A 21,357-nucleotide genomic window follows, 5' to 3' on the forward strand; every position below is an offset into this window, starting at 1 on the left:
TAACTTTTCCTTCTTCACTTTCTCCATACCACTCATGATTTTATAGACCTATATATAACTCCTCTCCGACATGCATTTCTAACGGACCCATTGCTGTGGTATCGAGGTGTGTTAGAGTCAGTCAGCTAATTTATTGAGGGTTAATTTCATTTTATCCCTTGGCATTGGCTCTTTGGCACACACACCACATTTGTCAAGTCTCAGGGCTGGTCTACACTGACCACTTACCTCGGCATAGCTATTTCTCGGGGGTGTGAATAACCTGAGGTCCACTGCACTAGGTCAATGGAAGGATTCTTCCATGGACCCAGCTTCCACCTCTCGGGGAGCCTGATTAACCACAGCAACGGGGGACCCCTCCCGGGGCTGCAGTGAGTGTCTACATGGCAGAACTACAGCTTTGTCACGGTCACATTTTAAGCTTAGACACAGCCTAACTCCCAGCTCAGCTCTGCATTAGCTAGGATACAGCCAGGCCATCACTCCAGATCAGCATGGGCACCGGTGCTTGAGAACCATTTACGGCAATGAACCAACGCTGCCTGAACCTTCCTGAGCAGCACTGTTCACCGGGACATTGAACTCTGGCCCCCCAGTAGGCACCATGCTGCAGAGTCTCCAGAGTGAGCGCTCTGGGCACATGACGCAGAAGTCTAGCCTACACAATGAACTGATGGAGGTACAGTGCCCTATGGAGAAGCAGGCTGCTCCATGTTTCCCTCTGAAACTAGGAGCATCCAGCCTTGGTCCTGGGAAGAGACCTTGTGGCACCAGCCTTTGCCAGGCATATGCCACCTCTGAGAAGCAGGCTACTCTACACAAGCAAATCTCTTTGCTGTAGGGAATTTTCATAGTACTTTGCAGATAAAACCGCGTTGCCAGATCGAGCTGTCAGCGTCCGTGGGATCAGGGCAGTGTCACCAGTGGACAAACCTAGGTGCGTCTTCAGGGAGTGATGCTGCTGAAGGGCTGGAAGCATTGGGGTGCTTAAAGGCCACCAACTGCAGCTTGGAACCTGGACCTCCTGAGGCGGATAGGGCCAGGGGGAGATGTTGGACCTAGAGCTTGTTGAGACTGGTAACACCTCTCTAGGGGAGGGTAGGACACCAGGTGTTCTGAGAGCAGCATTGGCAAGGCCCCTATTCAAAACACCACTGGGTCCCACCAACCCTGCTAGCTATCAAATGATACTGAGCCTCCCGTTTTGGGAGGAGTTCATGGTGAAGCAGCTCTGGCATTGCCTAGAGCCCTCTGACTTCAGACCTGGGTCCGGGGCCAACTGCACTAGTGGCACCAGCTGATGGACTCTTCCTAGCCAAGGCTGAGGATATGGTGTGCAGGAGGAGTTAGAATATTTATCACTGACCAAGAGTGGCTGTGGACACATCTGTGACCTGTCAGAGTTCGCTGGAATTGCCTAGGGAGTGGCTCTGCTCCCTGTGGGCAGAGAACCCCACTGGTAAGTGGATAGCTTTGGTTCTGACAAACACTTGTCTGGGGTCCTGCAGGGTTTAATTCAGTCTCCCCTTCTGATCAGGGCGTATCAGGGGACACTAGGAGGGGTAGTAAGGAGACATGGGGGGAGGTGCCTTCGGTATAGAACGATACTCAGCTCTGCGGAGGGAGTGTCTGCTAGCTGGCCTTGCCCTGGAGAGCTAGCCAGCTGAGATAATTCCCCCAGCTGACAATGCTGGGGGAAGGAGCTAGCAGAACTCATTAGTATTGGATCAGCATCTGCTATTGGTCACTATAGTTTGTAACTTGGGCTTTAGTTAGACCCCAGATGCGACTGGATGTGGAAGCAGCAAACATCAGCAAAGGTGCCACGTTACTGTCTGGGTGGAATGGGGTGACTAATGGCCGTGTCAGTCAGATGCAAGCCTACTACACTTATCCATGCCTTTGTTTCCTCGAGATCAGACCATCATAAAGCGTTCTCCATGGGGCTACATCTTAACATCACTCAAACTGAAGGGGATGCAGAATGCAGCAATCCATTTGAGCCGTCTCTCTCTCTCTCACTGGGAGCACCCTAGGAACTGCATTGGCTTCCGGGTGGAATTCAAAGTGGTGGCTCAAACTTCACACTCTAAATGGTCTGTCCTATAATTACCCCAAGCAGTCGCCTCTCCCCCTTGTGGCACATGACCAGAGCAGCCATCAGCCCAGGCATTCAGGCTGGAGCCCTCTGGCTGTAAGCGAGAGTATGCTGCTAGCAGGGTACAAAGGCTGCGGGACTCAAACTGGCCTCTTTTCTTGATCCCCTAGAACAGAAATGTGAACTCTGGTCACACAGCGAAGCCCATCCCTTCTCCCAGGCATTTGGGAGGGGACATTTGAGGGGAAGATTTTATTTACTATTGGAGGAGGGAGAGAGAGAGAGAGTGTGTCATTTACTTTTGGTGGTAGCAGCAGTCTGTTATTGGCTGGACTGTCAACTCTTGAAGACAGGAAGTGTGTACACATATTTGTGCCACACCTAGATTGGTGGGACCCCAGGCCACACTGGGGTCTCTGGATGCAACTGCAGTATGAACAAACACTTCCATGGGGTAATGACTGAAGATTTCTAATATTGTCAAAAAGAAAAGGAATACTTGTGGCACCTTAGAGACTAACCAATGAATGCATCGGATGAAGTGAGCTGTAGCTCACGGAAGCTTATGCTCAAATAAATTGGTTAGTCTCTAAGGTGCCACAAGTACTCCTTTTCTTTTTGCGAATACAGACTAACACGGCTGTTACTCTGAAACCTAATATTGTCAGAGCATGAATGGAAGCCTATAGGTGGAACAACATCTTTTAATAAACTGAATGAACAAATAAATACATCTTCCCTGACTGGAGTTAGCCACACAACCCAGTGAAATCAAAGACACAATCAGAGCCCCCCACCTCATGAGATAGAATGCAGCTGTTCCGAGAGACGAGGTGGGTGAGGTGGTATCTTTTGTTGGACTGACTTGTGTTGGTGAAAGAGACAAGCTTTTGAGCTACACAGAGTTCGTCTTACGTCAGCGGACGAGCTCTGTGTAGCGTGAAAGCTCGACTCTTTCACCAACACAAGTCAGCCCAATAAAAGATACCACCTCACCCACCTCGACTCTCTCATATCTTGGGACCAACCTGGCTCCAAGCACACTGCAAACGGAGGAAGTGTTTGCCATTTACAAATCATTATGTAGCCACAGGCTTTTGGAGGATCTGTGTCCAGGCTGTAGCCTCCCCCAACTCTGCTTCTCTGCACTGCTAGCACCAGAGTTTGTTACACACAGCAGGCTCTCTCCACAGCCATACAAAACCCTGGATGACTTTGGCATTGTCTCCTTAAAAGAGACTACTCAGAACTCCCTCCCCCACAAACAACCTCAAGCCCCCTGTAACGAACAGCAACCAGGGAGAGCCAAGGTATAACGTTACCACAGGGACGTCTCGAGGGGAGCTTCAGCCATAAAGTGGAAATAGGATCACCCAGGCATTTTTATGCTCTAATTCATTAAATTAGTTCTGGGAACAGCAGAGAGTAACAGCCTTGATGACAATTTCACCCTTGCAGATTCACCCCAGGGAAGCGTCTCTGTCTGTAGCGATTTCCCAGGTTCCCCAAAAGGACGGAAAAAGGAAACAGACATTGGAGTTTAGCATTTAAGTAAAAATCAATGCCCACTGACCACAGCTCTTGGTTCTCACCTTGGGCCGCCTGGTGGTGGTCTGGAGGGCAACAGGAGTAGAAGGCAGAGTAGGAGAAACATTCATACAGGGAAAGACAGGAACAGAGATACATAGACAGCAGCGGCAGCAGCAGCAGATGCAGCAAAGAACAAGGTAAAGGAAACAAAAAGACATGACCGCCATTAGTGTGCGTAGCGTCAGGACAACATGCTCATTCCCCCATGCTCCCACGACGGCCCCAGGTGAAACAGAACCCTGATGTGGCTCACCTCACACCCGGGCTAGAAAAATCTCTCAGCCATTTGCACTCAAGACACCGAAGTTCTCCCATGGCCACCCCTATCTTTAACATGCAGATGCAGGACCGCAAAGATCTTCCCATCAGGAAGTCTTCCGTCATGAGACAGGAAGCCTGACTACTTGGACAATGGAGGCGCCCTGCATGCTGACACCTGCTGTCTTCGCAGCTGCCCACGGGGCATCCACAACCTGATCCATCTAGTGGACTCCTGGAAAGATCTAAGAAAGGCGAAGTTTGGGCTCCCTTGGCTTAGCTGGAGAAACACCCTGCTGAGTTGTTGTTGGACTGCCCAGGGTTCTCAAGGCTTCTGCTGGCAGGAGCCTGGATTTCACTCACACACATCCTTTTCCTAGACGGGGTTACTGAAGCTCAAGTGTCACAAACTGCCCAAAGAGAAGCAGGAGCAAGAGGATTCTAACTCCTTCAGTTACACCATCACAGACTTTGCATTTTGTGAAGCTTCACCTCAAACCTGGAGGCATTGCCATTTCCCCCTTGGCTCTGAAGAATAAAATGTGTCACGTTATCAAGTAGGCCCATTCAGACTTAGGCACCTGTCCTCTGTATCAAGGAAGTTGATACAAGATTACGACAACCAATCTGGCAACACCACACCTAGGAATTTTTCACACTATGTGCCTCCTTGCTGTGTGGTTACTACACACGGACTGTCCCATTATGTGGTGCCTCGTCGACAAAGATTTAACAGAAATCGAGACACCAGGCAAGAGTGAACTTGGAGCAGCTTTCTTCGGCCAGTGTGTAGCAGGGAAAGCATGAAGGGATATACTCCCTGTCTGTGTCACTCCATTACTGGGAGCTAATCAGACAAGGAACAGAGCTACACTGAAAGGTGGAGCTTCTGTTCTGTCACACTTAATGGCCTACACAATATCACCGGGGCACATTAAACCCCATTATAGTCTGCTTTCCTTTACCATTAAAAGGTAAAACAATGCACTAGGAAGTCTTAAGGTTAGCAGGACCAGAGCAGGTCAAAAGAAACCAGCCCTCATGCTCCTCCCGCACTGGGTAGCATGAGGAACGAGGCCTTTAATCACACAAAGCCTACTGGCAACTATCTGGCTGCTACAACCACAGACATGCTGGCCAATGCAAGGCCATGTAAAACAGCTGGCCTGTATGTGAGAGACAGGAAGACAAAGCTTCAGAGTTTAAGTGAGGCAGTGGTCCACATCTTTATCTGAGGGGGATGGTCTCACTCGCATGTAACTTTGGTAAACCAGGAAACACATGGCTTCTAGTAATCCCTCTCTTCCTTTTTAATATCAGAATTGCACAGAATAGTCTAAGGGTCACACAGTAAAATGCAAACCCCTTCGAACACCTGATATGAAGCACATCCTTTGGGGATAAATCCTACTTTGCTCACAATTCCAGAAGAAAACTCTGGCTAGCTGCTACTTTTAACGTAGAAGTGAAAGACTTACAGCCTCCAGAGCAGTTTTCTTATTTTGCAAAACACTAATCAGGAAAGTGTTCCCACCAAGCAGTAGAAGCTAAAAAACCTGGAGATTAATTTAGTGTTGAGGACTGGCAGTGTAAGGTCTTCCAGAGTGCTTTGGAAAAGCTAAGAGTCTCTCAAAACATCCACAGGAAAACCCATTGTGTGGAATGAATCTTTGAAAACCTGATGCAACTATCTGTTAACTCTGGCCATCCCCAGGGGGAAATTCTGCAGAAGAGCTTCCATCAAGTGGCCCTGCTCTGAGAAACCCTCTCTTCTCTGGGATTTAGCAACCCAGGCATGTTCCCGTGTTCCACTCCTTGCCAAGCACTGGGCTGCCAGTGCAGCATGTTAAAGAGGAACTCAACAAAATCTCTATTGTCAGAGAAATGTTGCTTCAAACATGGCTCCTAATGTCCTATTATGGAATGGTTAGCACCAAAAAAGCCAGAGCCAACAATGGAGGTGCTAGCTGGATGGGCCTCTCGGCTTCCAAGAAGCAGATATAAGGAGTTCTTGATACTTGACAAAAATTAGTAGCCAAGGGCTGAAATATTTTAAACTGACAACCTTGTACATTCAAGAAATTCATTCAACCTTGTACATTTCATTCATTCAACCTTGTACATTCAACCTTGTACATTTCTTGTACATTCAAGAAATACATCAGAACTGCCTGTTCCAACAGATGGATTTATACTAACGATAAATACCCCCGAGGGTGTTAATGAAGCCCCCTGAAAGATACACCAGCATCTCAGATCAACCAACCTTGAAATGGTCACTTCTGGGGCACTAAGGAAGTTGAGAGCATCTTTCCTAGATTAAACCATACAGGATCCTAACAAAACTTGTCTCCTGGCAGCTCTAACTAAAGCTACCCTGCCATTCCCATGAAAGGAAAAACAGCTAAGAAGCGGGCAATAGCATTTTTAATCCTTGTGCCGTTTCCCCTGTGTTATTAGGCCTAGTTTAAGGGTGGAAGTTCATCAGTTTGGTCCCAGCCCATCAAACTCACTTTGTAAAGATGATACAGCCTGAGCGGTCAGCTATGAAATTCACTGGGGGAACGGCTCATTTGTAAATGAAGGTCATAACAATGGTTCACTGATCTCATCAGGGTGTAGAACAGACTGGTCTTGATGCTGCCTAGGCAGATCTGCTGTGTGTGTCCTGTATAACATTTGCTTGTTTCTTCTAATGAACGTTATAAAAACTACAATCAAAAACTTCCCTCCCTTTGGCAGGCATTCCGGAGCCCCAGGGTATGTCTACACTGCAGCCCAGGCAGAAAGACTCACGCCCGTGGGACTAGAGCTAGCATGCTAACATTAGCAGCGTGACCGTTGCAGGTCAGGCTGCAGCTCAGGCTCTCAGGCCCACTCAACTCCCTAGTCTGAGAGCCCAAGCTCCAGCCCAACCTGCAACAGCCATGTTGCTAATTTTAGTGCACCAGGGTGAGACTCTAGCCGGGCTAGCAGGCTTGCTCCAAGCTGCAGTGCAGACATATCCTCAGGGTCTAGAGAGCACTTGCTGGTCGCCTGCAGAGAGCCAGCTAGTTACAGGTGCTAGCTCGTTTCCAGCCAGTAAAGTCCTCTGAAATACAGCTGGAAATACATCCCGTACATTCCCAATACTCATTTTCTATGTAAGCAATTGCTCCAGGGAAGTGGTAGGATTGCCAGTGGAAGGGGAGCTGGCCTGCGTGGCCACGAACAGAAGAGGTGGTGACACTCTAGTAAGAAGCGACCCACTGCTATGAAAATGTTTGGGAACCTCTGTCCCACAGCTATGTCTGATGCCTGAACTTTTTGAGGTCCCAGAAGAACAGGGCTACCAACTTTACCAGTTACAGCCTAATGAAGAACTTTGGGACCGCTTAAGAGCTCAGAAAGCTCTGTATCAAGTATTCCAGCCATGAATATTTCAACAGTCGGTGGTTCTGAACTGTGCTGCATAATGCAAATAAATATTTGATGCCATTCTGTAACCTTTGTTCCTCCACAAGTCCCACATTCAATAGGAAAAGTAGTATCTGGGACCCAAAATAGAAACACACAGGCTGGGAAACTTCACTGCCAGCATGCAGAAATCAGGAAAGCCACCTGCTAGCTATCAACGTCTAGAAGAGCAAAGCACAGCCTAGGAAGTCCGCCTTGCCCTGTCCCCTTCCTCTTCAATATAAAGGTGCAGCTCCCAGGCCCTACTGGTCCCAACACACACCATTCCACCTGGAGTAGAATGGTCTCAATTTGGATCAAGATAGCAGTGTTCTCTGCTGGCAGCTGTAGGTGTGCGCTGCACCCGTATATGGACTATGAGAGCAGCTGCAAGGCTCTTAATTTTAAGACCCCTCGGTGTGGTCAGTGGGCTCCTAGTAAGTTATCACAGGCCCAAAGCCAGGGCTTGTGAACCACAGGAGCAACATACAGCTGGAATTCCTGTTAACTGCATGTTTCCACACAGGCTACTCATATAGCGTGTGTGAGCGTTTCCAGCACCCAATGGGTGAGCCCTGCTTGCACATTATAGGAGCTGGAAGCTGCTGAAGATAGGTACCCTAGGAACACAAACACTTTACTTCAAGACTGCAGCACCTGAGCCCATTACTCAAGTCTTCTCCAGAGGATGCTCAGCAGTTGGATAAACCTGCAGGAATTAATGTAGCTTCCCATTAACATAATTACAGGGCTTCCTCTCTAGCTGATTATTCTGGACAGTCACATGTTCTGTGCATTATTGCTAACTGTACCTTACAATAAGAAGCTTTACATGACACCTTCAAGAATCCGAGAGACCTAGCGCATGATGGGCTTGCTCACACTCTCAGAAGTAGCCAAATACAGAGCAATCATAGGAGGAACAAATCCGACCAGGAAAGGAAATTTTAATATAGGGAAATTGCATATAAATCAGGTAATGATGGCAGACTTTAAAACTTCCCTGGAAGAAATGCAGGCTGGCCCTAACAGCCATCAAATCACCAGAAATGGATATATATGGATCTTGGTTTCCAGACTTGGCCACAGCTCTGTTTTCTTTCTGCTCCCAAGAGCGATACAGAATCAGCATTTGCAAAACTTTTCTTTTGGAAGAGGATTTTAAAGGAGCTTTAAAAATAATCACCATACAGGAAAGTGTCTCACTCTCTTTGGTCAGCTTAAGATTCCAGATCCATACACCAGGTGCATTTACTGGAACAGAATTAAGAAAACACCTTCTGGCTGCTGCAGCTGAAACAATTAAAGTGGCAGGGAAAGGTGTACGTTTGCTTTTGGGCTATTTGTATTTTTAAACTTGTATTTCTAGCAGATCACTAGATGTAGATCTCACTAATTGCTCTTTTGAACTTAAAACACTGATATGCTAAAAAAAAACAAACATAAGGACACCCAGAGAACAAAAATCAGAGTCTCTACTGTAACCTACAGAAAAATATCAGCTCGACACAGGAAATCCACATAACAATAATCATTGGAAATTCTTAAAACACAGGCAAAAAATAAGAAGCAAAAGAGTCAATTAGCCAGCACGGCCAGAGAAGAGAAATAAAAACTATTATTAGCATGCGACTTTTATACAGCAAGCAGCCGTGGGATGCTAAACCCCTGTCCTCCGATGTGAGCCGCAGAGGCACTGCATGCAACACAAACAGCAGGCTGCCAGGTGACATGGAAAAAGGACTTGAACACAAACTCAAAGGAAAGACTACAAATTAAATTCAATTGCATCGTTTTGTCATTACACACCCACCCGCCCAGCTTGTCTCCCCAGAGACACCTCAAAACTGAGTTGGAAACTCAAAATTAAAGCTCTGCAGTCGTAACATACCAAAAAAAAACCCCAAAAAAACACAAGCAAAACAAAAAATGTTTAGAAGCAGCGTTAAAAATGATCATGTGGATACAGCGGATTGTACCTTCCGTGTTGTTGGGGCCTGCCTCATCATTGCAGAAAAGACAGAGGAAGAGAGAGAAAGAGGAAGAGGGAGGCAGAGAAAGAGAACGTTAAAACATTCAATCACAACAATGCAGCTCTCTGTAGACAGTCTCTCTCAAGCACAGTCTGCCCAGGAGCGCTTGCAAATGGCTGCAGCTTTTCCTTTTTATCTGCCATCCATTGACCCTGATAATCCAGCAACCGCTTCCCAAAACCCAGACTGCTAGGGGCGCCGTTAATTAGCAAGACTCTAGTGTGCTGGAGTGCGGGTCCATCCTAGCAGCCGGAGCCACGGGCCACACTTCCTTTCTCCGCTGGCCTCTCCAACCACCGCCCAGGGCTCCTCATTACATCATCACTTATGGATTTTTCCCTCCCCTCTCCAAGTTCTTAGGCAGCCCTTAGATCCAGGCACAGCACCAGAGACTCAGCTGATGCTTTCCTTCCACAGGGAGGAGGGATGCACAGGGACGAACGTGCTCCTCTGTAACCTAGCAACACTTTAGGCTCAGCTGTCTCACTGGCTAATTAGAACATTTCTTCATCCCTCCTCCAGCAATAATGGGCCCGGCTCAGCATCTACGCATGCACGCAGAACCTCTTCGCATGATACAGCCCAGCCTCCCTAGCTACTGGGAGCAGTCTACACACCAACCACAGGATCTACCAGAGCCCAAGGAACTGGTTCAAGGGGCAAGTTTGTTAGTTTCTACAGTTTCAAACAAACACAAAGTCACCTTATAGTACTGAGAGTTCACCACCCAGTACTACTCCTGTGTTCCCACCTTCCCCATTCATTCTCTCTCACACAGACACTCAGCTTCACAAGCACACAGGAAATACAACAGCAAAGATTTTTTAAAGTTTATTCAATTGAATAGCTGCGTGCAAAAATAGAGCCACAGTGAAACCCGCATCAGAGACCAGCCTTGAGAGCCTCCTGCCTTGAGAGTTTGCCCCCAAAGGCTGCCAGGACATGGTCAGGAGGACCTGTTCCACCATCAACAGGAGACACTGCAGTTAAGCAGACATTTCTGAGCGCTAACAACCTGGCTTCGGGGCACTGACAAGTTTAAACCTCAGATTTAACGCCTTTAAAGTTTTCTATCATTCCCAGGCTAATACCTGCCTAGAGGCCAGTGGTTGAGAAAATATTTCCCTTAAAACACAGTAAAAACCCTCACTAATGCTGTAGAACGTGAATTTAAAAGCTACAACAGTCTGGAAATTCTAGGTTAAGGCTTCCGTCCTGCCTGGCATCACTCTCCTCTTCCCCCGCTCCCCATTATAACAGCCTTCCGCTTCAGGCCAGAGACCCTACAAGAGTCCTAGCCTGTATGGGGGCCTGGGGAGCTTGCAGCCTGGCTATGTGGGGTAAAGGAGGTCTCCAGGCTGTATCCGAAGAGAACAGTCTCTCATTCACGCAGGGAGGGTGAAAGAGCCAAACCAGGATCTCGATCCTGTGTTCAGAGGAGGAAATCTTTGGCCCTAGATGAGGGCAAGGTGTTGGAATCTCAGGCCTGGACCAGGAAGGCGTAGGAGGTTGTGATAATGTCACAGGCCAGTGTGCAAAGCACCGGTCTGACCAGTGCAGAGCTGTTGTTGCCTGGAATGGAAATACTGATGGAAGAATGGTGAAAGAGGAGGGTGTCTGTAGCCCAGAGGAGGAGAGTAGGGAGGACAGTAGGGCAGTGGTGACAGCGCTGGCAATTCCCTGATTTACAAGAAAACTATAAACTCTAGTTTTTAAAATGATAACGTTCTACAGAATAAGGGCTTACACACTTTTTTGGAAAGAGAAAGGAAATATTCTTAGCCCTGGATCCCTTACTGACGGCATGTGTCTGGGAATTATTGACCCTAAATAACTTTTTAAACCGGGGAAATGAAATTTGTCCAATGCGTCGGTGACAGGAGTTCTCATCTAGGACTGGTGCACTGCACCAGTCCGAACGCTAGCCTGAGGTTCTACAGATATGAGCAGCAAAAAAAGGTTTGTAAAACTGAAACCAACTTCCCCCTCCCCGCCCCCCCCCGTCTCATAACAAAAAATGGGTTTGTCAATCACTTCAGGAATGTTTGATGTTCTCCTCCTCTAGACCAGAGACCAAGTATGAGACGTTTGAGGCCAAACAAAAAATATTTTTGGGGAAGATACATTTGGAGAGGGTGGGAGGAAAAATAGATTTTGGAATGAAAACAGTCTAAATATGGAGTTTCTATGGCTGGAAATTTCCTCAGGTATCAAAGTATCAGTTTCAAAATCAGGCAATGAAAGAGTTAAAATCACCCCACACTGGTCTAAGAAGTCCCCGCATGTGAATAAATCTGTGCCCTCCATCCACGATCCCAAGAGATTCCCCAGCACCGGATGGGAACTATACTTACAAATAAGAGCCACACATGCAAAGTGCAATTTCAACAGTACCAGCAAAAAGGGGGGCTGTTACTCCCCTAATCTGCAGTAAGAGCTTTCATTATCCAGCATTTACTATAATTAATTTTGAAGAGTAAAAGATGATGATGGAATCAGAAGGATTCAATATAACAGGTATCAAACTGGTACCAAACTCACCTTGACAGTGTCCCTTGAAATGAGAGAGGGTAGGCTGCTGACATCCCCGATACAAGTTTTTTTAAAACTACATTAAAACTCTCCCTCACCTTCTATGCCTCTTCCCCTGACAATACAAGGAAGAGGCACCAATGGGTAGCAACACAAACTCTTGATTCACAGTTCAATGAGCCCAAATAATGCCATCATGAACTCTATATCTGGATGTTCCTACCATACCATATATTTTTCAGGGGCTGCAACATTCAGATTTCAAGGTCTTATTCATAATTTTGTTGATATGTACAAAGAGAACATTTTCCCTCTGAAAATTATCTATATATTTAGCATTAAAACCACCACTTCCAAGCTCCTTCTCTGGCTTATCAAGCTCTGAAGTGTCTTAGAAGCTGACAATGAGAAAGGTTATTTGAACAAACCAGCATACATATGGCCAAAAACTGAAATGGCCACCAATCAGCCCATCTTTTAATTAAATTAACTAGACTTGATCAGAAATTTGTGTTCATTTAAAAGCACTACCAAGTGCACTGGGTTCAGCTTACAAAAACCACTCAGTAGCCTAAAGCACTGGTTTTCAACCTTTTTATCATTTGCAGACCCCTAAAAATGTTCAAAGGGAGGTGCGAACCCCTTTGGAAATCTTAGGCAAGGGTCTGTGGACCATAGGTTGAAAACCACTGGTGGGAAAGGGGAAAGGAAAGCAGATTCTGTTTTTTTGTTGCACATTAAGAAAATAAAACTGATTTAGGACAATAGGAGATCAGCATAACAGGCTGCTCACTGATCACAGCCCCAGTTCGTTTGGGTTTAAAAGGAGATGGATTGCTGAATATTGCTCCTATCAACGGGGAGGAAGGCCATTTTCTTGTTAATATCTGCCCAGCTGACACTGAACAGGGCAATCGTGCATCTCTTTTGAACAATACAGTACAAGTAAAGCCCACAGCACTCGGTCAGTCTTGAACTGGATTTTTCACTTGAAGCACTATGGACCAGATTCCGTCTGGCTCTGGCCACGTCCCTTGCCCTGCAAGGCTGTGCAAGTCCTGGGAAGAAAATAAATGATGCAGAGCTTGGTTAAAGTCTGGGTACAGAAAATGGAGAGCATTTCTAACAATGCAGGCCTATGTTGTGCCACCAACTTGCTGCTAAGCATCAATTTATATCTGAAACACTAAGTTGCCAGGCCAAAGATTGTGTCTTCCTCTTGAGAAGCAGCTGCAAAGCCTAAAACCCCTGACGAGTACCAATGGAGAGCACAGACAGGTCCTTCAGGGACTCAGGACTTCATTTATTGGTAGACCCTATAGCACATGACCTAGATAGAGATGACAGAGCAGAGGAGCAGCTTGTCGGCTTCTCCCAAAGGAGCATGCCTTGGTTCCAAGCTGGATTATATACACACAGAACATGACCATATTTTTCAGAAATCTGCTGTCTGGCAACAATTTACTGAGTGAGAACACCTTAGCAACAAGAGGAGATTTCTGTTTAATTATTCAAAACATTTTCCTCTGGCAGCATTATAGATAGTGGATGTCTTCAAGCACAGAATCCATACTAGCTACCTACAGCATCATCATAATATGGAGGGCAGACACAAGTTAGAGATTCCAGGACGTAACACGGCTACATGCTCAGCTCAAGATGTGGTATTGCAGGCTTGGGCTTATAGTTTCCGTAGGCTGCTTCTCTGTTGTCATCTGTTCTGCCCAATTTAGATACAGCCATCAGGCTCCTGGCAGGTGGCCAAGTGCATCCATCAGGCTACTTACCCATACTTCCTGGTGCAGGGGTCAGAACCTTCAGCAATGCTACATTGCATGGGCTAATGGAATGTGGGAGTCCACTGCACATGCCAATCAGTTAGCCAGTGGCTTAGGACCTTTCTGTTCCTGCTGCTGCGGGGTAGATAAGAGGCATCTCTAAATTCAGTAAAAGAGGGTGATGCTTTATGGGCAGATTCCTTTCACTTCCCCCCAGCAGGAGATGGAGGAACAAGGAAACATCAGGCGGGTTCAGTCAGCGCCACCTTCCATAAAGTGGCCTCTGGTTGATTTCCAGACAGGGTCTTTTCAGCAAGCTGAAGGTATTGGAGCTTTTCTGGATCTCTGTGGAATTCTGATAAAGACCAGCATCTGTCTGGGCATCTACCTTGAGGCAGCAGCTCTCCACACCACATCAACAGCATCACATACTTGATGCTGGCCATGCCAAAGCCTTTATGCAGAAAGTATGTATTATCTGGTGGTGGTGAAAGCTCTGTTCCATAGCTAGCCCTGCCTTTTGCTATGGAACCTGGTAGTCCAGAACCTGTAAAGGAGCAGCTCACAAATCCCAGCAGCACTAAAATTCAGGGCTCTGGGATGCAGTGCCTTTAAAGTTTGGCCAATCTTACCCCTGGGCATTGCTACCCCAACCACTAAGTTCTTATGCAGGAAAGAGGGTGGGAGATGTAGATGGCAGCCTCCCCAGCGTAAGATATCCCCGTTTTCTGCTCCCTGGGATGAGGAGAGAGGCGTCCTCCACACTTTCAGCTACTCATCAAGAATAGACTGCAAAGGCAAGAGCAGTTCTATGGCAAGGCTGCTCTTGACCTAGCTACTCTGGCCCTTACGAATTCCCTGAGTGGACCAAAAATAATTCATTCAATCCAGCGGTTCTCGCAAGCTGCTTTAAACGTGGCAAGAAGTTTGGATTTTCCAGATCAGAATCACTTGTTTGCTGCTGTGGACCTTTAGCAAATCCTGATGGGTCCTCAGTGTCCAAAAGGTAGCAACAGGCCTCAAGAAAATCCCTCTGCTTCCTGACCTACCTGGGATGTCAATAAGGGGCGACTGCCAGTGACAACACAGCATCAGCTACCACAGATTGCGCCAGATCCTGGAGCGGGCGGTTCTGGAGGGCTCTGCAACTACATCTGGTTGGTCATGTTGAGCCAACAAAGCCAACTCCCAGCACACACCTCACTGCAGGATCCTCTGAACGGCGTGTTAAATGGGGCACTTCTGTCTCTGGGATTAACCTGCTGGATCAGGCTCTGACCATGCGCTGTCGTCAGGGGTTTTGAATTCTTCAGTTTGGAGCTGCCTAGAGTCAGGGGCTTCAGCAGGGGCACATCTGATGGCAGCTGGCTCCGGGGACACCCCCCATGTTTGACAGTGCCCCGGAGGCAGCGCCATGTCGGAGAAACTGCAGCTCCGTGCCTCACTGTGAGCAGCAGGGCTCTCAGACGTCTGACAAAGCAGATCTGCTGAACCTCATGGGAAGCTGAATCCAAATCAACACAGGCACCACAGACGAACTCCAGTTCCCAGAGGTAGGACTTGTCGTAGGCTTCCGCTTAAAGGTTGAAAAACCAACCAACCAAAAAAAGGGTGGGGGGGAATCCACTGAAGCAGCAGAGCAGCAGGGAAGGAGTGCTGCGCACACGCCCCCAAGAGCTGCCACATGGATGCACAGCAATAACAGAGCTGCAGAAACTATTCCAAAGAGAGGATTTCCAGAGTCAAGGCCTTCACAGCGCGAGGGAAAGGAGCCACCACCCCAGGAGGGCCATGAAGAGTGGGGTGGGCCGAAGCGTTTAAGAGGCAGAGAACTGAAACAGACATCACAATTATTTGACAAAGGCAGGGTCAGCCCAAGACTGGATATGCAGAAATGGATCATGCCAGCTGAGCAGAGCCAGAGTCCATGTCTAAGTGCAAGTATCTCTCCACCTCCACTAACTGAAGCGTCTGTGAGTGCTCTTAGAGCCAGCCACAGCCAGAGAACTGATGACGTTTTCACAGGGGTTTATTTATGAACCTTTCACTCATTTTCACCCACACAGTTACAGCAGAACACACTAAGGAGTTTGCCTTTATTGTTCAATTCTACCCGCAACAATCAGGCTGTACAAATGGCGTGGGGGACCCAGAGAACACACACCAGCGTATGCGTGTAAAAAGTGCAACACACTGAGTACGTTTCCCAGACCTGAGGAAGAGCTCGGGTGTAGCTCGAAAGCTCATCTCTCTCACCAGCAGAAGTCAGTCCAATCAACGATATTCCCTCCCTCACCTTGTCTCTCTGATATCCTGGGACCAACACAGCTACAGCAACCTTGTTTTCTAAATGGCATTCACGGGAATATGCCATTGGCAGAACGTAGTGGAATCTAAATGTACACTACACTATCGGTGTGTGTTACAGTGAAGACTCTTGTCCACTATACATTGGCCACACACGGGCCTGGTTTACACTAGAAAATTAAGTTGGTTTAACTACTTTGGCCAGGGGTGTGAAAAATCCACACCCCCCGCACGGTGTAGTTAAGCCAACCTAAGTCCCCGTGTAGAAAGCACTTGGTCGATGGCAGAATTCTCCCATCCAGCTATCTTCTGGCTCTCGGGGAGGTGGACCCCCTACGCTGATGGGAGACTCCTTCCCGTTGGTGTAGGCAGCGTCCACGCTGAAGTGCTGTTGGAGTGGCACAGCCACGCCGCTGTAGCGTTTTCAGTGTATGCAAGCCCACAGAGAAAGACGTCTGGACTGGACTTTGAAGGCACTAACAGCTCCAGGGAATCTCTAGTTACATTAGCACATTGCCATGTTCTCAGTTCGGATAATAGCTTTAGTTGGCAATTTTACCCAAACAGTGCCCAGCACTCCTCTGGAATAAGGTCTGTCTACTAGCCAAAGGCAACTGAGAGCTGCTTGTAGTATGCCCCTTACTTGGCAGTGTGCACAGCACAGCATTCACTGAGTCACACAGAAGCTGACGGGGATGTTTTTTTCAGTTACGAGAATCAGGGATCATCTGAGAAGTGGACAGAGCCAACAGGTCGTTGAATGACTCAACACCTTTTCTAATGCAGGTTCCCGATTTCAGAAAGCTGGAATACATATGCACCTGTCCAAAGTAGTGTCTGTGTCAATGAGGTACTGCCAGCATCTTTTACAAATGCATTAGTCCTAGGACAATTACTAAATAGGTCAAGCTAGAGAGGAGAAAACACACTGGTTCTTAAATAGAAAAGGAGGACTTGTGGCACCTTAGAGACTCACAAATTTATTTGAGCATAAGCTTTTGCAAGCTACAGCTACTTCATCGGATGCATTCCTTCCTTGTTCTTAAATGGAACAATTCAAAATTAAAAAGGTGAAAAAGCTGATCAACACTGTCCAGTACAAAATAAGCGCTCTCAGAACTGGATGGAAGGTATGCATTGAAAAGTGACTGATTTCATGGTCATAGGAAGCAATAAAGAGCTTATGGGGCCAGTTCATAAACTAAGACATTTAGACCTTCCTAACTCCTCTGGGCAGCGGGCCCAATACATGTTTTACTTCTGGGTCTTTAATGAAAGAGCTGCTGCCAGGCCAACACTAGAACGGTCTGTGTACACAAGAACACTGGAACACACTTGCAACAATAAACAGCAGTTACTGGCTTGTTCTACCATCTACTGCTCTTGTTGAACTCAGCAGCTTTCACCACGATTAATACGGAAATAGTCATGAACCTGCACCAGAAATATTGCCATTAAGTAGCAGTGCTCATTCCTTAGAGAAATTACACACTGTCATCACAGCTTATAGGCTGGGCGAGAGAAATGTTTGCCAGCTAAGTGAAGAATTCACTGTAAAAGAAGAGTTCTCAAGTGCATGGGATCCATTCTGTCCCCTCACCACACATACACACACGCAGGCACAGGAAAACTGACATGTCCGCCCTGCAATCCAGATGAGAAACACACACTTCAGAAGGACAGGTTTCAGAGGAACAGCCGTGTTAGTCTGTATTCGCAAAAAGAAAAGGAGTACTTGTGGCACCTTAGAGACTAACCAATTTATTTGAGCATGAGCTTTCGTGAGCTACAGCTCACTTCATCAGATGTTTACCGTGGAAACTGCAGCAGACTTTATATACACACAGAAATCATGAAACAATACCTCCTCCCACCCCACTGTCCTGCTGGTAATAGCTTATCTAAAGTGATCAACAGGTGGGCCATTTCCAGCACAAATCCAGGTTTTCTCACCCTCCACCCCCCCACACAAATTCACTCTCCTGCTGGTGCTAGCCCATCCAAAGTGACAACTCTTTACATAATCAAGTCGGGCTATTTCCTGCATAGATCAAGGTTTTCTCACATCCCCCCCACCCCCATACACACACAAACTCACTCTCCTGCTGGTAATAGCTCATCTAAACTGACCACTCTCCAGGTTTAAATCCAAGTTAAACCAGAACATCTGGGGGGGGGGGGGTAGGAAAAAACAAGAGGAAACAGGCTACCTTGCATAATGACTTAGCCACTCCCAGTCTCTATTTAAGCCTAAATTTGCAAATTGGATACTATTAATTTAGGCTTAAATAGAGACTGGGAGTGGCTAAGTCATTATGCAAGGTAGCCTGTTTCCTCTTGTTTTTTCCTACCCCCCCCCCCCCAGATGTTCTGGTTTAACTTGGATTTAAACCTGGAGAGTGGTCAGTTTAGATGAGCTATTACCAGCAGGAGAGTGAGTTTGTGTGTGTATGGGGGTGGGGGGGATGTGAGAAAACCTTGATCTATGCAGGAAATAGCCCGACTTGATTATGTAAAGAGTTGTCACTTTGGATGGGCTAGCACCAGCAGGAGAGTGAATTTGTGTGGGGGGGTGGAGGGTGAGAAAACCTGGATTTGTGCTGGAAATGGCCCACCTGATGATCACTTTAGATAAGCTATTACCAGCAGGACAGTGGGGTGGGAGGAGGTATTGTTTCATATTCTCTAAAAGAAAAGGAGTACTTGTGGCACCTTAGAGACTAACCTGTGTATATATAAAGTCTGCTGCAGCTTCCACGGTATGCATCTGATGAAGTGAGCTGTAGCTCACGAAAGCTCATGCTCAAATAAATTGGTTAGTCTCTAAGGTGCCACAAGTACTCCTTTTCTTTTTACACTTCAGAAGGATCATCTGGTTCTTCTTTCATTTAAAAAATTAAATCAGGCTTGGGTCGTTCCATTTTCTTTAAAGAAAATCAAAACTCAGAGCATCCATAAGCAGACATGCACCTGGGTCCCTCAAGGACAGAGCAGGCGCATCTGCTCAAGAAACGGAGACATTAGTACAGTACCCAAACTCCCAAGAGAGGCCCCTGGGAGTGGACACTGTGTGAAGTAGTAGAACAAGAGATGTAACATGAGATGGACAAAGTAGCAGCAGCTGCTGCATGCATGCATGAGAGACGAGGGAGCCCTGTTTGTTATGAATCTTTTGTACTTGGGCTCAGAATACAACCCTTAAAAATGAGTCCAGAGCAATGAATGTTCTGCTGATAGCTGAATGGTCTCTGTGATGGTGCAAGCAATGGGGCTGCTTTTATAGGTCACAGGATGAAGCTCGGGTAGATTCTGCATACAGAGAATTATAAAGCTCGGCTAAAATAAAGGCAGGGAACAGACTGGCTCCAAGCCACCTGCTATGGGGCAGACGCAAACTATTTGATGAATCACTGAATCAACTCCCAATAATGCGCCCTAGAAACAAAGTTTTTCATTGTCTCCATTCAGCTGTGGTGTAAAATGGACAAAGCACTAGCTGGCTACACTCCCCCTCACAAAGGCCTCAAACTTCCAGTATCAGATGGAGCAGGCCCTCGGTTTCAGCTTCAGACAACTCTGCCAGCCACAATCTGCCCATCCGATGAAGTGAGCTTATGCTCAAATAAATTTGTTAGTCTCTAAGGTGCCACAAATCTGCCCATTGCGACTGTTCGACTGACTGCAGCCCTGAATCTCTTCAGCTGGGACCCCACTAGCCAGTCAGGCAACTCCCCTGGTTGGCTAATTTATAACTCTGTGCAGTGTATTTGCCGAACCGTCAGCTAAACGGTACCATTTAGTTCTCCTATCTCTATTTTAAAACGACCCATCATCTTCTGCCTCTGTACAGCACGAGGGGCAATGGAAGAATCTGTTTGGTCCCTCAGAGCCCGCTCCCTGTTCTGAGTGCAGAAATGTGGCAGAGTGGTACTGTTAGCCCATACATATATGTTAGGTGCAGTATACACATTAATAGGTATTACGTGCATGGTATTAACATAGTACATATTATGGAGATGGAGCTGGGAATTAATATTAACTGAATGTATTACACTCTTCCCACAATTCTGTTCACCCATGTCAAGCATCCCACAACGCTTTGCAAAGCTGGAGTTAGCTTCGGCATTGGAAAACAGGAAACTTACCAAAGCAAAGATACATGAATACTTTGTACCAAGTACAGCTAGCAAGTGCTTTCCTGGCTCATCAACACTTGGAATGTAGCATTCAAAATGGAGACATGAGAAAGTATAGGGAGGCACCAAGGACAAAGCTGGCACAAAGTAGTGGGTTAAACTTAAACTTTAAGTGATGTGTAAAGAGTTTTGTAACTTCTAAAATCACACCATAAATAGTAGCAGCTGAAATGTGCGTCTTTGAAGCACACCTGTGTAAGGTGAACACGCAGCGAGAATTTGCGTCCCAGAAGGAAAGTATGTACATCTTCTCGCACTGCATTGCTTTATCTTTATACATTTGACTAAGTTCGGTTATTTGGTCTTGAACATTAAGAATGTGTAGTCAAACAATTGGCTACATCTCTGAGGGTATGTCTACACTACGAAATGAGGTCAAATTTATAGAAGTCGATTTTTAGAAAGCAATTTTATACAGTCGATTGTGCGTGTCCCCACTAAGCGCATTAAGTCGGAGGAGTGCGTCCACAGTACTGAGGCTAGCGTCGACCTTCAGAGCGTTGCACTGTGGGTAGCTATCCCACAGTTCCCGCAGTCTCCACCGCCCATTGGAATTCTGGGTTAAGTTCACAATGCCTGATGAGGCAAAAACATTGTCGCAGTGGTTTTGGGTACATGTGCCACCCCTCCCTCCGTGAAAGCAACGACAGAGAATCGTTTTGTGCCTTTTTTTTCCATGCGGGCGCCATACTGCTTTCAGCAGACGGTGCGGTAAGACTGCTAACCGTCATCATCGAACCACCACTTCCGCTGCCACTCTGCTCTCCTGCTCTTGTCTCGATAGCGAATTTATCCATGTTGTCTCTCATGGGCTCCCACTTTCGCTGCAACTCAGCTCTCCTGCTATCCTGAATCCACTTCACAGGTCGTCAGCCACCTCTTCCGCTGCCACTCTGCTCTCCTGGTGGTCTCGCAGAGCCACTTCCGCTGACACTCTGCTCAGCAGCTCTTGTCTTGCCATGACAAGGCGAACGTGCAACCCGCTCAGCTGTTGTGTCCTGGCAGCAGACGGTGCAGTAGGTCTGCAAACCATCGTCATTGAACGACCGCTTCCGCTGGCATTCTGCTCTCCTGCAGACGCCACACCACGATAAGCATGGAGCCCACTCAGATCACCGCAGCAGTTACGA

General features: G+C 47.1%; 1 protein-coding gene across 11 annotated transcripts in view; it reads right to left on the reverse strand.

The window, feature by feature from the left end:
* Positions 1-21,357, reverse strand: part of DCTN1 (dynactin subunit 1) — a 138,612-nt gene that overhangs the window by 36,635 nt on the left and 80,620 nt on the right. For 6 of the 11 annotated variants that reach the window (XM_048846488.2, XM_048846489.2, XM_048846487.2 and 3 more), the window contains exons 6-7: positions 9,361-9,378; positions 3,691-3,711 (exon numbers count right to left, since the gene is read on the reverse strand). The exons of 3 other annotated variants lie outside the window; for them this stretch is intronic. In XM_048846488.2, the coding sequence (XP_048702445.2) occupies positions 3,691-3,711; positions 9,361-9,378 (39 nt within the window). The remainder of the gene's footprint in view (positions 1-3,690; positions 3,712-9,360; positions 9,379-21,357) is intronic. 2 more of the 11 variants (XM_048846486.2, XM_048846485.2) reach the window with 1 other exon arrangement.

This window comes from Caretta caretta, chromosome 4 (genome assembly GCF_965140235.1).
Source record: "Caretta caretta isolate rCarCar2 chromosome 4, rCarCar1.hap1, whole genome shotgun sequence".
In the NCBI taxonomy this organism is placed as follows: Eukaryota; Metazoa; Chordata; order Testudines; family Cheloniidae; genus Caretta; species Caretta caretta.